At 31.3% G+C, this 18,928-nt stretch overlaps 1 protein-coding gene across 3 annotated transcripts; it reads left to right on the plus strand.

Moving 5' to 3' along the window:
* Positions 1-253: 253 nt before the first annotated feature.
* Positions 254-18,928, plus strand: LOC134688481 (uncharacterized). 3 transcript variants are annotated; one of them, XM_063549237.1, is made up of 8 exons: positions 254-291; positions 2,534-2,627; positions 3,197-3,343; positions 4,274-4,339; positions 6,279-6,337; positions 10,159-10,536; positions 14,266-14,835; positions 15,591-18,928. In XM_063549237.1, the coding sequence occupies exons 1-8, from the start codon at positions 283-285 to the stop codon at positions 15,765-15,767; spliced, it is 1,500 nt and encodes a 499-aa protein (XP_063405307.1). In that variant the 5' UTR covers positions 254-282; the 3' UTR covers positions 15,768-18,928. The 3 variants fall into 3 exon arrangements, with proteins under 3 accessions (XP_063405307.1, XP_063405308.1, XP_063405306.1); XM_063549238.1 differs by lacking the exon at positions 254-291 and having other exon boundaries at positions 814-2,627; positions 10,159-10,350; XM_063549236.1 differs by lacking the exon at positions 254-291 and having other exon boundaries at positions 818-2,627.

An 18,928-nucleotide genomic window follows, 5' to 3' on the forward strand; every position in this document is an offset into this window, starting at 1 on the left:
CTTTTAAAATCACCCGTTAGTGTCTTAAAACGCAATATTACAAGTTGATATGGCACGTAATGAGTTTGGTTTCTTAAACTTCGTGCGATATCAAAATCGTGTTACTCATAACGATCGCGTTATGCGAGTTTTACTCTGCAAGTTTGTGTGTTCTTATTACCCGATTACGAGTTGTAGATCACGTGTTTGTTTAGCCAATGAACACTAACCAGCTAACACAAGTTCCTTCACTCGCCTCAATGCAATGTTTCGCGCCCTTTTCATTATCAAACTGGAGAAGCAATGGCGGAGGTGCGTATAAAATAATTTTCTCATCTGCACTAATTTTAAAGCATAAAACAATTCTTATTTAGCTAGGGTTGAGAGAGCGGACCCTCTCTTTTACAGTCTACTCCTGTTCTGGTGGGGCTATTTGTCTATTTGTTATGATGAACCTTAATTAAGTTAGACATGTCACTGAGTTTAGAACTAACAGTTAGCATTTATATTATGAAATGCAACAACTATTATTAAAAAAGGTTAATACAGATCAAATGTTATTTTTTTATTTTTTTTTTTAATAGGGGGGGGGGACAATTTTTTCTTCAACATTGTAAGTATGTATGCACTAGTAAATTCCTCCGATATCCGAAGAACCCTCTCGAGAGCTGCGAGGGTACAGTGGAATCTATTTACACTCCCTTAGTATCAGGATTAATAGTGGAGATGTGTCACTAAAGTATTTACAATGTTTGCATGTTGACGTTACCATTTTTCTCCAAACAAATTGGGGGGTAAATTGTCTTCTTTTTTTTTGGGGGGGGGGCAATTTTTTTTTTACTACAGTGCCAGCAAAATAGCCACTGCCTTAATTTTACATTTCCTGATATCATATATCCTTCTTTAAAAACGTATTTAAACTTTGGGTATGCAGGGAAATGTAGAATCCTTGGTTAGATGAACTGTCAAATCACTATTAGGTTAGGTAAACTACCCTCCTTTAAGAGTAGACTAGTCCGACAGATAACCAATCTTTTTGTCTGCAAGACTAGACTACCTCCACAGGAGGGTGGTATACCCTAATAATGACTTCACGATTCAACTTAAACAAGCAAGCTAACCAAGGATTCTACCTTTCCCTGCACATACCCGTAGCCAGGGGGGGTTCGGGGGGTTCGGACGAACCCCCCCTTGAAAACAAATAAGCACTGTTAAAGTCGATGTTTTGTTCGAATTATGACTGTTAAAGTCGAGTTTGTGAGTCAAACGAACCCCCCTTTGGAAATTCCTGGCTACGGGCCTGCCTGCACATTCAATGATTCAGAAATCGGCTGTAAAGGTAAAACTGGTTATGCACTATAGGTCAAGATATAAAAAGTTCTTTATATGAAAGCAAAAAAAAACAACTTTAAAATGCCGACATATGCCGAAAAGTAGCTCCTGAGGGGTTACGATAAGATTTCCTGCTTAATTCTAGAGACATGGAAGTGAGTAAAAATTTCATACTCCTTCTGTAGGTCTGTGTATTGATATTTTTTAGAGTGAAATAATATCAAAACATTAAAAAATATGGGTCAACTTAAGGATTTTGCTAAAACATCCACTGAGCCTTTACTACATTAATTGATATCTCGATAAATTATTTATCCATGATGATGATGTACTGGTATTTTTAAAACATAAAAGTCATATTCCCAAAAAACCTTGAGCTTGGACACAGACTCATATTTTTTTTAAAATTTGGTTGATTATATAGGGAATCACTGAAACATGATCGAACATTTATTAAAACTTCTGGATCCACCACTGGGTCACATAAGTTGCACCCTAGATACTTTACTTGAGTATGTCAATATTTGTTTTTTATTTCCCTTTTGTCTCAATTATAAGCACTTATTTTAGCATACAACATGAATATAATAAACAAACATCATAGGATTTCTTTACAGTGTTGTAAACCTGGAGATATTATAAATATTAAAGGAAGTCTAAGTTTTCTGTTTGAATTCTTTCATTAAATAATCACTGCATTTTTATTTAATTTTGTATTATTAACAGCTCAACTGCAGGCTAGGGGCCATTTTCCATTTATTATGACTTTTTCCTTTGTTACAACTTTCAACAGTAAAAAGTGAGGATTAAAAAAATCACTTTTTCTAAAAACGTATTTAAACTTTGGGTGTTCAGCTGAATTTTGTATCAGACATAATCTTAGACTTGTCTCTGAATATCCTGATGATGTTAAATTCAACCATCATTTTTTCATTCTGATTCAAACATTTGAATTGTGATTGCATCATGTTAAATGGGAACTTGTGTGTTTTTCAGTATTAAATGGCATACAAATGTGCATATACCAGTGTAAATAGTTTTAATTAATTTCTCTCTTTCCCTCATTTTGAAATTATTATCCACTCATCTTGAAAGTTGTGAGAAAACTTAATTTATTTAACAATATTTCATTATTGTACATGCAAATGTATATAAATGTGATTTTCTTCAAAATTTTTGTGACATGAATACATGTATTACACTTTTTCATCCTCCTTTACAGCATAGCAAAGAGATTCCACTCAAAGTTTTTAGTGGCAATAGAATGATAAGAAAAGGAATAATGGCTTCTTCATATAGTGATTTAATTGAAAAATGTAAGTTGACCCTTATACAATATCACATATTTTTATATGCCCTACAATGTAATTACTTGTTAAGTTGAGTTAGAGCTTGAGTGTTTCTCTGGTCTGCTATCGGAATAAGCTGTATGTTTGTTCATCAATTACAAAACAGATTTCAATGTTTTTTGCAAGAGGATTCATGAAATTTCAAACACTCTGTTTTGGATATAATTTATAAAGTAGGTCTTGTGTTCTGACCTATAAGGGGCTTAAACATAAAAGAGACCAAAATGGTCACCGTCATGTTATTATGTTCAGCATATTACTAATGTTGTTCATTACATTTTTGTATCCACCATGTTACTGTATACACGCAGCAGGAAATATTAGGACTTGTATCATGCTGCACCTGGCATACATGTAGCTCTTATTTTTGACAAGGACAATTTTGTTTCTATCTGTTATCTCTTCAAAATTTTAATTTATTCCCCTCATTTCTTTTACTAACTAGTGTTGTTGTCTTGCCTCTTTTAGGTTAAAACACAGTCTGTTCACGATATCAGACTACTTGTTACTAAATAACATGGTTCTTTTTAAATAAGGTAAGGAGAAATTCATGGTTGACAGCAATATAATTAGATTGGTATTAGATGCTGATGGAGTTGAAGTGGACCACGACTTCTTTAGAACTTTGGAAGGAAACACCCTACTGATGTTACTGACAGAAGACGAGCAATGGATGCCTGCAGGTAAGTATTATTGTAAAAAAAATCCATAAAGTTATTGGAAGTATTGCAAAGCCAGAGCTTAATTCTAACGTTGTGATAGAATTACTTTTAAAGCAGATTCAGATACATGTACCTATCTGCCTATGTCATAATATGTTGTTGGTACAAAATAATGCATTTTACTCTTTTTATGCCTGGGCCTTTTGGTGTTTGGGCATATAAGTTATACCCTCTGTTCGTCATGTTCGTACTTATGTCCATCATGTACGTCTGCAAAGTCTTTGGTCAACTAAACTTTGAAACCATTCATAGGGATTATTTGAAATTTGGTATGCAGCTTCAGCATGGTCAGTTGTATCATATTTGTTGTTTTTCACATGAATGCATGTCAACTTCCTCTTAGACAGGGGCATATATGAAGGAATTAATTACATTGATTGGACACAAGGTACATGTACAATGTATAATTCAAATTTTACCATCTGACTTGTGTGCTAAGGTATACATTACATAATATAAAAACAAAAAATGTGGTATGAGTGCCACTGAGACAACTCTATTCAAGACCCAAAGCAGTTAACATAAACAATTATTGGTTACAGTGTAGCCTTCAACATGGAGCCTTGACTCACACTGCAATGTTAGCTTTAAATGGCCCAAAAAATCACTAATGTGAAACAATTCAGATTGGACAAACTAACGGCCAGATTTATATATAAAACCAATAAACGAAAAACAAATATTACACTCAGTAACAGTAATTGACATCATTGTAGGGTATGAATGATTCGTTCATTGTTGAAGACACTACATTGACTGTCTACATGATACTTTGTATTTTTTGCAATTTTGTCCCATGTACATTTACATTGGTGTCAAATTGTGCTTTATAAATTTATGGAATGAAACAAGTATTCATTATGATATACATTTAATTATTTTTTATTGTAGACAATAATTTCACTCAGAATGTGGATAGACAACCGTCACATGAAAGAGTTACTTTAAAATCAGAAGGTTAGTACAATTAACTAATAGACATGCTAGAAAAGGTTATTTTTCTTTAAAAAAAAAACAATTTAAAAGGCCAGAATTAAAATATTGTTTTTCTAAATGCTACATACAGTAGCCATATGATTTAAAGATACATGAACACGTCTATCATGTCTCACAGTCTATACTACTAAAAGAGAAGACCTCATTTTGTGTGTCGCTTCTCTTCCTTCGCCAATAAATTAATCATCATGCCTCTGTGTCCTATAGGTATCATGCATAATCGCATTTGTCATCCATTCTTATGATTATTCAGATTTGGATTATTTTGAGAGAAAAATTGAACAATATTATTTCGTCATCAGACAGACTTTTGAGTCATACCCGAGACTTTCGATTTTAAGCTTTAAAAAAGAGGGGCGTAATAAAGGGTTATTTTGGTGCAACGTGTTATGCCATTTTTTATTTTACGTTAAGCCGTGAAATTGATAAAAGGATCACTCCACATTTTAAACTTTACTTGGGGACAAGACAATTATTTTCGCGTTATTCTGCATTTATTCTAATAGTATAGTAAGATTATAATCCTATATGTTCTGAGACCACAATTGTCGTCCCTTGATTTTCGTTGTTCACAAATATAGTCCCTAGTGTTGACAGTGGGTTACTTGCCATTAATTTTTATACCCCTTCCAAATTTATTTCTCCATGTTCAATTTTAAAGGAAAGTAGTGATTTGGTCCAGCTGAAAAAGGTTTAAAATTAGCACTTCGGAAGCTGTCAAAAGATTTCAAGACGCCCTAAACATAAAATTGTCCATATTTTGAGTTAGAAACGATGAAGTTTTCTATAATTTTGATATAATTTGTCCCAAAAGTAGTACAACACACTGTAAAAGTTTCTTTGAGAAACACAGGTTGGATTTTTTTTATTTTCATTTATGTTCTAAAAGAAATGCATTACAAAATAATTGTGGTCTCGGACCATATGTAGAGACTGTATCTACTTTAGCAGTGATTGACGTGGAGACGAAACTTGGAATTGATAGTTAATAGCAAATGCACTTTATTTATATTATATGTATGTTGAGACTAGTATTCAGAAACGCAAAAATCATTGAATTTAACAGAGAGCAAAACAAATAACGGACTTTGGAAAAAGGGATAGGGCAGAAATAATTGTCCTGTCTCCAAGAGCCTATGACTCAGTTTGATACTTTTTTCTGAAATTCTCCAGACATACATGACATAAAATCTTTCACAAAAATTCATTCTACAACAGTTTACAATTATTTTTAACCAAGCTCTATAAATACCTGCGGTTAAGCAGGTGTGTTCTAATAAGTGTAATTAATTTGTTGATGTATGGTGACTGGTAGATCAGTTTCCAAATAGTGTTTGTACAATATGATTTAAACCATTCAACCAAAGCTTTTCAGGTTATAACATGTTACTTTTGATGAAATTGAGGTAAAGTGGAAAAAAGAGGATTTTCATTTTCACCATTCAGGAGATCTTGAAAGATTTAAAAATGGCATTTCCAGTAATATCCAGATAATAACTCATAAGCCATTTAACCAAAACTTTTTAGATTTGATATTTTGTTAATATATATAATGACAAAATGAAGGTCAAGTTTAAAGATGTTGTTGATTTCTATTTTCACACTTTTGCATGTTCAGGAGCTATGGTTAATGAAAAAAATAGCATTGCATTTCCTGTCCATGCCATAAGTTCATAACTCACGAACAGTTAAACCAAAGCTTTTCGAGTAGTGATCTGTTGTAACTTGTGACAATCTGAGGACAAATTCAATTTTTACAATTTTCCACCTTTGACATTGCTTGACATGTTTGACCTCAGGAGTTATGTTACTTGAAATATAGAAACAGGCATTATAAAAATAAATGTAAAAAAATCTGTTTGATGTCTGTGAAAGCCTTTTGTTTGTTTATTTTTTTTAGAGGAAAAGATGATTGCAATGATAGACAAGTTAAAAGAAAAAGTGAAGAAAAGGAAACTAGTAAGTATTTCTGTTTAATTCCTTGATCAACGGACCCGCCCACAACTTTTTTTTTTTAATATTTTTGATATTCTCGCTTCCTGCATTCGGAAATGTAATCATGCCCATTTCCCCCATCCTTTTTTGGGTAAATTTTATAAAAAAGATATAAAACACTTGTTTTTTTAAATTCACAGTCTTAGGCCACTTTTTTATACCCCCGCTTTGAAAAAAAGGGGGGTATACTGTTTTACCTCTGTCTGTCCTTCCGTCAGTCTGTCAGTCAGTCCGTCCGTCCCATGAATATTTTTCGTCACATTTTTCTCAGGAACTACACAACCAGGATTTCTGAAATTTGGTTTCAGAGTTTATATATGTCAGCTATACCATGTGATGTGTTTTCAGATTCATCACTCAACAACTTCCTGTTTACCGAACACCTGTATCATTTTACACATGATAACCAAGTTGAAAATTTCCGTCACATTTTTCTCAGGAACTATACTAAAAGGATTTCTAAAATTTGGTTTCAGGCTTGATATAAGTCGGCTATACCGTGTGATGCGTTTTCAGATTCATCACTCGAAAACTTCCTGTTTACCGAACACTTGCATATTTTTACACTATTAATATTATCCACTTGCGGCGGGGGTATCATCAGTGAGCAGTAGCTCGCAGTTTCACTTGTTTTTATTTGTTGGTTTACGGATCCGCCGACCCTGGTTTTCACGATTTTTTAATAAAAATAAAAACGATTTTGAAGATTTTATTTAATTCCGCCGACCCTTTTCTGTTTGAAGAAGTACAAATAAAAATAAAAACATGATAAAAAAAAGATCGGTCTTTCTTCATCCAGTCGGAATATCCTCGGAGTGGATTCGAAAATCCAGTGCGGTTCCCTGTTCAGTCAACGTTTCATCATGATCTAATGTGGTGAAAAGGAACCAGTTGAAAGGCGGTTCCCTGTTCAGTCAACGTTTCATCATGATCTAATGCGGTGAAAAGGAACCAGTTGAAAATGGAGGACCAGATACGATTTTACGTAGATTTACACATTAATTGTTGGAGATTGTTCGGTGTAAATCTAGCGGTTGAACAAAATGAACATCGCAGTTATGAATAATAAAAATGAAAATTATTTTTGAGATCGTTTGGGAATTTTGGTTTAAAAGGTCGGACCACCGCTAATTTGAACCCCTGTTTCAGACAGTCAGTGAGGTTGACGGCGTGTCAACTTTGGTTCAAGTGTTGATCAGAAAGTCTGAAACCCGTCGAAAGGTGCTGTTTTAGTTCCATTACACATATGAGGTACTGGTCCAAATAATTATGACGTCTGGCAAGGCTTCTTGGCATCCCAGATTTTTTTTTGGGATACAATTGCTTTTAAGCAATCTGTAGACTTTTACCGTTGACTCAGGGCTCATTCCCACATGTCAACCGTTTTATTCTAAACATTCAGCAACATCTCAGATTCTTATGATTGTCTTGCTTTAAAAGGTAAAAACAAGCAAAAGGATTGAACATAGACAACTTTCCTGTAATGTTCTTCTCATAATCTTCATGTTTGATTTTTATGGCAATCGTATCCCTCAGAGCATTCTGATCTTTGATTAAATAGCCTTGCCAGACGTCACTAAAGGGAAGGATCTTTTAACTTGCTGCCAGGGATGGGTATCTGATTAATTGGCCTTATTATATAAATACCTAAATACCTTCCCACGGTACCCATTAAGATTTAATGGAACAGAGATGGGATATGGTGAACAAGATCCCAACATGTATTACTGTCATAGAATGCCTGACAATTAAAATCACTTCGACATTTATAAAAAGGGACAATCAAAGGACACTTCGAGATATAAGCTAATACTTAGCAGTGTAAAATAGCCTAAAAAGCCTAAAAATGACATGTTTTCATGTACACATATGAAGGCATATGACATGCAGAGCGCATATGGTATTTCCTCAATAAGATTGTATTGTGTTATGTCTTATGAGGAATTTTGTCACTCCCTGATATAAATTTGATAAATAAATACATAGAACAAAGAGAAATGCAATTGGAAAAGACACTTCCCTTTCATCAGGGACATATATATATATATCTGATTTCATCAATCTACATTGACATTGGACTCCTTGTAACACATTTAATTTAAATTAAAACAGCAAGAATTAATACCAAATTATGAAACGATCTGCATACATGGTTAGTATGATACTATTATATAGAGTAATGTTATTGTTTGATTCTCTCCATTTTTGGTATAAAAAACAGTATTAATTCCAATTTTTATTTTTTATTTTTTTTCGACCTCCTACCCTATATTTTTTCATTATTTTTATTTTTATTTTTTTTTCGACCTCCTACCCTTCTTTTTTTAAGAAGAATCCTGTAAACCAACTAATAAAAAAAAAGTGGCCTTACCTGTATATAATGTTTTTAAACCTATAAGCACCCCACCACACTGTGTAAACATTTGATTAAGCATTAAAACCATATATCCCAAGTTGGAGTGCTTCAATATATAAATCTATCTATAACAGATAAAAATACCTGTAAAGAACAGAACATTGGTTTCTCCTCCTTTCTTACATTCCTCATCTAAATCATGCAGATTTTCGTTGTATGCAGAACTTTTGAAGGAGAAGAGTCGCCTTCAACTGCAACTATATTGTATGCTCGGATTGTATGCCGGCAGAACAAAACTATCCATACCGGCTGCATGTTAATACACCTGTCCTGATTCATGAGCCTGTTTATCAATACGACAATTATGGCAAGATGTTTGGAATTTATTTGAACTTCAAGATATCTCATTAACTTTATAAGATATCTTATATAGTTTATTTTATTTCCTATAAAGTTTATGAGATATCTTATAAACTATATAACATATCTTCTATTTTATATAAGATATCTTATAAAAACAGATTATATAAGATATCTTATAAAAACAGATTATATAAGATATCTTCTAAAGTATATAAGGTATCTTATATTATATGAGATATCTTTTAAATTTATATAAGATATCTTATAAAATTTATTAGATTTCTTATATAGTTTGTAAGACATCTTATATAATTTATTAGATATATGATATATTATATAATTTTTTTTATAGTTTATTAGATATCTGATATATTATATAAAATCTTACATAGTTTATAAGATATCTCATATAATTTATAAGACATCTCATATAATTTATAAGACATCTTATATAATTTTCTATATAATAAATATCTTATATAATTTTCTTTATAAGATATCTCATAAACTATATAAGATATCTTATAAACTATGATATATCTATATTAGATATCTTATAAACTATATGAGATATCTATATTAGATATCTTATAAACTATATGAGATATCTATATAAGATATCTTATTTATAAACTATAAAATATATATTATATATTATAGAACATATTTTATATAACAATTATAAGAAATCTCATATACTTTATAAGATATCTTATAAACTTTAGTAGATATCTTATATTCTTTAGCAGTTTCGTATAAATTTTATGAGATATCTTATAAACTTTAGAAGATATCTTATAAACTTCAGCAGATATCTTATAATCTTTATGAGATACATTTTTTACCTTATAAACTTTAGGACATATCTTTTATAATATATAAGATATCTCATATGAGGTATGGAATATCTTGATTTGCATATTTCAGATTGTGAATTTTTGTTCTTACATATAAAATTACAAAGTTACATTTTATTGGCTAAATTAAGACCTTTGGGACCATACTCTTTTAATAGCAGAAGGGTTATTTATGTTTTACAAACAATATGTTTAATTTGTTCTTTCAGGAACCTGCAAGACTTGATAGGGAGCTGAACAACACACCTAGTAGCAGTAACTTAAAATTTCATTGTGGCTGGAAGCATTTCTCCTTTGCATCAAATGTATATAAACAAGTCAAAGTCAATTCAAGAAAACTCAAAGTAACTGAATGTGTTAACCAAGTGATATATGTTAAACAAAATGCAACGTATGACGAGGTAATTCAGAAGCTAACTGATAAATATTACCCTTGTGGCAGAAGCAAGAAAGGGCCTTTACATAAAATGACTCTGAACTTGGGAAGTTTCACTGAAACCATTAATCCAGAAAAATTTTCGGCTTTAAAATATTACAATGACAGAAAAACTTCAGAGGCAAGAATTTACCTTTTGTCTAAGGAAAAGGTGTGTATTTATTAGATTTGTTAGAACAAAAATGTTGATTATTATATCATGTCTTGCATGTCTTAGAATAGTATATCAATAAGCATCATGATAAGTAAACCTTAATATCTTTATAGCGTTACTACGTAACATACTGGTCCGAGAACACAATTAATTCGTAGTGCATTTCTTTTAGAACATAAATGAAAATAAAAAAAATCCCACCTGCGCTTTCTCAAAGAAACTTTTACAGTGTGTTGTACTACTTTTGGGACAAATTATATCAAAATTATAGAAAACTTCATCGCCTCTAACTCAAAATATGGACAATTTTATGTTTAGGGCATCTTGAAATCTTTTGACAGCTTCCGAAGTGCTCATTTTCAACCTTTTTCAGCTGGACCAAATCACTACTTTCCTTTAAAATTCTGGACCCAAATTTTTTTACAGTGTAATTTTAACCCCCTACTTGCAATTTGAGGCATTAAACATAGAGAAATAAATTTGGAAGAGGTATAAAAATTAATGGCAAGTAACCCACTGTCAACGCTAGGGACTATATTTGTGAACAACGAAAATCAAGGGACGACAATGGTGGTCTCGGACCTAATAGGGTATAAAGAGTTGACAAATCTTAAAAAGACTTGGTATGACCAAAGCTTAATGAATTATAACACTGCTTACAAAGTTTCATGACAATAGGATGTATATTATAGATATTAAGTAAAATTCTATACTCCTCTTTGCGTGTAAAATTTTGACGTTAAAATTGAAAAATTTCAACTATCAACATTTGGGGCTTTAAAAATTCAAATATTGCAAAAAAATACTTTTTAAATGACTTAATATATAACTTATCATGTACTTAAAGCAATATAGTACTCATTTGATTTATAAGACTTGGCATAATTATTCAAAAGTCAAATTTATATGAGCCTGCCCCTAAAAATTGAGGTTTTTCAATGAAGGGGGGCCTTACATGAAGATGTAATATTTTCCACCAATTTTAAATTTGTGAAGCTTTTTGGTTATAAATAATCCTTACATATGTATTGAAAGTACTTTAAATGGAAAGAAAAGTTATAAATAACATATCATATTAGTTTAAAAGGGTCATGGGCCAACTAAGAGTGGAAAAAATTTAGGGTCAATTTAGGCCGTGCCACATATTTACATTAAAAAATGCATATTGAGACTATAAGAAATAAAAATTTGTGTCTTTTTTATCATTTCTATACTCATGTGACATGATACAACAAATCTGAGCACAAAAAGACTCTTGCAATTAACTTTTCTTACAAGCAGTATGGGCTGATACAAAGATTTTTGCCTTTTTAGGGAAAAACTTGCATGCAATTTATTATCAACAGGCTTATATTTAAACCACTTGCTATCCTACAGAAGAAAAGAAAGATAGTATGTGAAATGGAACAGGTACAATAGACATTGTAAAGTGCATTTGATACAAATTTAGAGAGGTCTTCAATATGGACATCAAATTTTATGTACCAAGCTCCCCACTATTGACTTTATCCAAACAAGGCGCTAGACAAGGGTCATTTATATAACACATTTTGCACATTTTGTCTGAGATAAACTTCTTTTCTGTAGATTCAGAGTTCATAAATAAGTAAAAGAAGTAGATAAAGGCATAGAAACACAAATATTGACACATGAAAACCTGCCAGATAGAAAGTCAGGATGCCATTTATGCATCAATATTGAAAAAGTTATAAAATGCCTATTTTGACCATAAAATGCCAAAATTGGTTATTTTTGCAGAAATTCTATAAAATAAAAGTTTAAATCCTTTAGTTTCATGCTATTTGACAAGTTGACACCATCAAATAATTTAGGGAAGTTGCCAGAGTACAAATTCTATATTTACAGATATCACCTCTTAGGTCCGAGAACACAATTAATTCGTAGTGCATTTCTTTTAGAACATAAATGAAAATAAAAAAAATCCCACCTGCGCTTTCTCAAAGAAACTTTTACAGTGTGTTGTACTACTTTTGGGACAAATTATATCAAAATTATAGAAAACTTCATCGCCTCTAACTCAAAATATGGACAATTTTATGTTTAGGGCATCTTGAAATCTTTTGACAGCTTCCGAAGTGCTCATTTTCAACCTTTTTCAGCTGGACCAAATCACTACTTTCCTTTAAAATTCTGGACCCAAATTTTTTTACAGTGTAATTTTAACCCCCTACTTGCAATTTGAGGCATTAAACATAGAGAAATAAATTTGGAAGAGGTATAAAAATTAATGGCAAGTAACCCACTGTCAACGCTAGGGACTATATTTGTGAACAACGAAAATCAAGGGACGACAATGGTGGTCTCGGACCTAATACTGTCCCAGTAAAACATGTCCATTATAAATCCTTTTAGAAAATTTGAAAGGTGATTTTATTGTAGTTTTGTGCCAATATTTGATATTGTGTCAGTATAGTGTGTCAAACATCAATTTTGAGTGAACATATTTCCAAGCATTTACTTATACCCCCTGCTTCTCATAGCTATATATAGGTGTATATTTAAGCTTAAACTATTGCTAGTGCAACTACTCCTTTTAAAACTTGAGGTACTGTGTGTGATCAGTATGGCACGCCGTTTTTATATTTATTCAAATTTGAAGATATCTTATTTATTTAACAAGATATCTTATTAAGTATTAAGATATCTTTAATCTTTATAAGTTATCTTATTTAATTTGAAAGTAAATAAGATATCTCTATTAGTTTATAAGATATCTCTATTAGTTTAAATAAGATATCTCTATAAGTTAATAAGATATCTCTATTAATTAATAAGATATCTTATAAAGTATATAAGATATCTTATAAAGTATATAAGATATCTTACTTCTTTATAAAGATATCTTTTAAATACATACTTTATAAGATATCTTATTAATTAATAGAGATATCTTATAAACTAATAGAGATATCTTATTAATTAATAGAGATATCTTATAAACTAATAGAGATATCTTATTAACTTCTGGAGATATCTTAATAAGTAAATAAGATATCTCTATTATTAACTATATAAAAGATATCTTATATAGTTAATAAGATATCTTATCAATTAATAGAGATATCTTATATTTTAAATAAGATATCTTATATATTTAACAAGATATCTTTATAAACATTTTAATAAGATATCTTATTTAATATATAAGATATCTTATTTAATAAATCAGATATCTCAATTAATATATAAGATATCTCATTTTGTTATTAAGATCTCAATTAGTTAATAAGATATCTTATTAAACTAAATAAGATATCTCGAAATTGAATAAATATAATAACGGCGTGCCATAGATCAGAGTGCACAAAAATATACCCTGCTCCTTGCAAAGTTCATGTTTTGTATTGGAAACCCCAAAAAAACAAATAGCACAATGACATTATATGATTTAGAATCTTAGAAAATTTCATCAAATTATGATTAGTGTTTTAGGAGGAGTTGTGGATACAAAATGAGTACCCCAATTACAATACATACTGACATGTCTGTAGTATTATAATTATTATTACATTGATATATTAAATTGATCAATGATTTTGTGTGTGCCAATGCCTGGGGAATTTTGGCTGATCATGTTGATTTATTGCTGCATTTTGTAAAACAAAGGATTTGTTATATTGGCATATTAATAAGTAACTGTAGTTGATTATCAGCCTCTTTAAAATTTATTCAAATCAAGTAAACATTGTGCCTTTGTTTTTACAGATACATGACATGCTTGCCATCACAGACTCAGAATCTGATGAATTGGAAGACTTTTCTCTATTTCCTGGGATACCAACAACATCAGCCAAGTCCTCACCAGACCCTGAATCAAGAACACTAGGAAAGCCTATGGGATCTTCTCCAGTCATTGTTCCTAGTAGACCATCTATACTAGGAACACCCATAGGTGCTTATGGTGGAACATCCATAGGTGCTACTGTTGGAACACCCATAGGTGCTACTGTTGCAACACCCATAGGTGCTTTTGGTGGAACACCCATAGATGCTACTGTTGGAACACCCATAGGTGCTTTTGGTGGAACACCCATAGATGCTACTGTTGGAACACCCATAAGTGCTTTTGGTGGAACACCCATAGGTGCTTTTGGTGGAACACCCATAGATGCTACTGTTGGAACACCCATAAGTGCTTTTGGTGGAACACCCATAGGTGCTTTTGGTGGAACACCCATAGATGCTACTGTTGGAACACCAATAGGTGCTACTGACCCAACACCAAGTGCATCGTTGACAACCAAACGTATTGTATTTCATGCTGATACCCCCACAGTAAGTTTACGATATAGAACGAGATAAGCATTTTATCATTTAACTCTTTGTGTTATTTTTAACAACTTTGGCATATGTAACTTTATTTTAATTAATTGATAGCTCTGAATTAATCTAAAAAATTATAAGCTAAAAAGAGGTGAATTGATTTTCAATGATACCTGGATTAAAAGTAAATGAAGTATAACCAACATAAAAAAAACATTATATTTTTCTGACACTATCAAAACATAATAATATTCATGACATTTCTCAAATCTTCGTCCAAGCCTCAGGTTTATCCAGCTCTTGAGTGGGAAATATTGATTTAACTAAAAAAAAAGATCATAGTCATGATAGTATTGCTATCATTAGAACTTTTAGTTCAATGTGTAAATATCAACAGATTTGACATGTATATTTTAAGATTGCTGAGATGTAGCATGCTCTACAAAATAAACTTCAATAATTGTGTACGACTGATGAGGATTTCAGTTGAATCCTTTGTGAAAGGCCTGACTGGTAATATATCAGTTTACAATGATTACAATAAATGACAATTAAACAACATCAAATTAATATTAAAACTATGACGTCTTGAGTAAGATACCATGGAACATGCAGCACTCAACTACATTTGGGAATCTATCATTTATGATAAAATGATGTTGTACGGAAGCAACATTATTCAGATCAAGTAAAGTAGACACAAATTTTGCTTGTTCTGACAGTTCTGATTATGTTAAATTTGAGCTTTTGGTATAATTTTTTTTCAGGTTACATTCTCATATGACAGACGTTGTCAGATCTGTGTCGATCGGGAAAGGGATTCATACCTGTCACCATGCGGTCACACATTTTGTCTCGTCTGTGCGTTGCAAGTTGAAGAGATGGGGCAAAACTGTCCATCCTGTAGGGGAGAAATTGACAAAGTGTGTTCCATTTTTCTATAACTTAAGTTATTATTCATGTTGATAGATTGTACTTTTTTGTAATAAGAGTGTACATTTATTTAAAATGTTTGATGTTTACAAGTTGTAGACAAACATATATGCTGGTTCAAAGGATGAGGTAGAAAGATAGCAAATGTTTTTGTTTGTTTTTTTCAAATTTGGAAAATGAGCAGTTTCATTCATGTTTGGGAATGGGAAATATTGAGCACATTCAAGAACCTGGAAGATATTGAAATGAAATATCAAACACATAGTGTTCGTTACCAAGGGCATTCTTTACTTCAAGGGCCAAAACATTGAATAATTTTTTCAGTTTTCATAATTTTGTGTTTTTTCCTTCCTCCAAACAGTTTGTACTATGTGAAATAGCATATAGATTTGTTAAATATCTGTATTTGATGCAAGCATATGACATTTATGGTATACACTTATATAATTTGATTAAATGAACTTAAGTATATTAAAGGTAAATTATGACTTGATTTTACTTCGTAGTGTATAATGTTAAAAAAATACTTTTCACGAAATTCAGTATTAATGACTATTCTTTAATTCACAAAAAAATATGTTATTATTAGAAAATTGACAGAAATTGTAGTCAGTGTATAGTGTCCATAACCATCAGAAATCCAGTAAACAAGTGCATTTTAAAGAATTGTCTTTTCAGAAATTAATTTTTTAATCATTCCTTTAGTGCATATCACTTGTTCTGTGTAGATATTTTTATTTTAAAGATTTGAAATGACTTCCTTAGTCCTGTCAATGTCAATATGTCTTGTTTGTTTTCATTGAAATAACTTTAATTATATAAATACATTTACAATCTAGCAGCATTCTGGTATTAAAAATGTCAAGATTAATAGAACAATACATTAATTTGATATCTTACTTTTGAAAAATGATTCTTAATGATTTACTTTTGAGCTCATTCTAGATACCATTTTGTAAGAGACCCATTATCTACAGTGATTTATATTCCCATGAATAATAGGTATAATCCTGATGATTTTGATGGGTTACATGTATGTATACTAAATCACTCATTTTAAGAGCTGTGCAGTAATTATAACATTCCTATTTTTTACTTTGCAAGAAAAAGGGTGTAAATTTGTAAAATGTGAAAGATTTTTTGGTTTTTGCATTTTGTTATTTAGTTGTAAAACAATCATGTTTATGTTCAACACTTATGATAGGTCATAAGTATTTAAGAGGTTATATTTACAAGTAGTGTCTGTAACCAGCACTTACCTTACTGGTTACAAAGGATAATTTAAACAACTTTTCATTGTTTTTCCCAATTAACAAATGAGTTTTACAAATTTCATGCATTATTTATTTAGGATCACAAATGGTTTGTCTATTATGCTAACATTTTTTACCTCAAGTGCAACACTACTGTCCCCTTTATTGTGTTTTACCCAAATATATCAGTTGGTTACTAATAGTTCCATCATACACAACAGATGTTCTATGTTATGAACTTTCAGTCTGTTGGTCATGACCTCGTTTTAATAGTAAGTGACTAAAAAAAAAAGTTGTTCGTTGCATTGTTAATTTTTCTATTATTGTGAGTAATAAGATGTATTTGTGGTATCTTGGAAAATCCTTGTGTCTGTAAAGACAGCTTTCACATTGCCTCATTTCATGGATCTGTGAACAAGTTTAGTTTTCATGGATCTAGTCCATATATTTAGTATATGGAATGGTTGTAAGGTGTACTGCATGCAGGGGTCGAATTTAAGCTTTTTGTGTACTGGCCAGCCGGACCAGTGGACTGAAAATCAACTGGTCCGGCTCCAAATCTACTGGTCCTGCTAAAATGACATGCATTTGACAACTTTATCAACTGTAATACTTAGTATCCCCGTAATTGATGTCACAGGTAAATTGTTTTGTTAACAAACTGAGATTGCGAAGCAATCAGAGATTTTTATTGGCTATTTTCTACTGGTCCGCCAGATCACCAGCTGACAAAATCTACTGGTCCGACGCAAATTCTACTAGTCTCCGACCACCGGACCAGCGCTAATTTCGACCCCTGACTGCATGTCTACTAGTGTTGTCTGACCTTGACCTCATTTTCATGTTTAAGTGGCAGAAGTTAATTTTTTGTGGTTTGGTTTAGTTTTGAGATACTAAGCAGTCATTATATGATATTTGGTTAATGGAATGTTTTTTAAGGTGTACACATGTTTGTTTAGCAGTAATCGTCTGACCTTGACCTCATTTTTATGGTTCATTCATCAAAAGTAATCTTATTTGGTTAACATAATGAGTTATATTTAGATGGCATCTGCACTTCACCTTATTTTAATGATTTACTCTGGTCAATGTTAAATTTCTCTCTGGTATGGTCTTTTTTTCAGATGCAAGAATACATGAATATTTACATATATACATTATATTTGGTGTATGTAATAATTTTAAGGTGTGTTTGTCTGTCTAGGCAGTTGCCTTCTGACCTTTACTAATATTTTTTTGCAGTGAAAGGCAGGGTTCAACACATCACAACTATCAAACTTGGGTTGTTTTTTTTCTAGCCTCTTGATTACATGAAACTGGAAAAGACATTACTTGCTTTGGTGGTATTACATCTTTAAGTGAAAAATTATATCTAGTATATTGAATATTTGTAAGTTGTCTGTCTCATAACTTTCATCTTGCCTTGACCTATGCTTTATTTAGCAATTCAGTTTTCTGGAATAAGTTTTTTTTTTCAATGATACTTGAACATTAGGTTAACTAAATTTTGAATGATTTTACATATAAAACCTACATGTCTGCCTAAAAGGGTAAATCTCACTTTGACTCCATGTTCATAGATAATTAAAATGATAATGTAATGCTTTGTTTTGAACACTTATACAGACAAAAAATCGGTGTGTCCACTCTTGTTACATTGTATATATAAACTGTCAACTTTGTTAATTGATTACAATATTTGTTTTTGTTATATTTACATAATGCAAGGTATGCAAGCATTGTTCTGTGATTTTTTTATAGGCTGACTGCTAAAAATTTGCATTCTTTTATGGCCATCATGTTGTTAATGTTGTCTGTAGACAATTGGTTACATCAAGCTTGGAAAAGCATTTAATTATTTACATTTAATCACTTTTTTAAAACATTTATATGCTGCAAAGTCTGCGTGATTTTTATAC

This window comes from Mytilus trossulus, chromosome 10 (genome assembly GCF_036588685.1).
Source record: "Mytilus trossulus isolate FHL-02 chromosome 10, PNRI_Mtr1.1.1.hap1, whole genome shotgun sequence".
Lineage (NCBI taxonomy): Eukaryota > Metazoa > Mollusca > Bivalvia > Mytilida > Mytilidae > Mytilus > Mytilus trossulus.

Excerpts from the sequence above, each read along its gene's own strand:
- LOC134688481 (XM_063549236.1), top strand. The coding sequence starts at position 2,495 with ATGAATACATGTATTACACTTTTTCATCCTCCTTTACAGCATAGCAAA. Across the intron at positions 2,628-3,196 it reads TAGTGATTTAATTGAAAAAT|GTAAGGAGAAATTCATGGTT; the intron begins GTAAGTTGACCC and ends TTTTTAAATAAG. Across the intron at positions 10,537-14,265 it reads ACCTTTTGTCTAAGGAAAAG|ATACATGACATGCTTGCCAT; the intron begins GTGTGTATTTAT and ends TTGTTTTTACAG.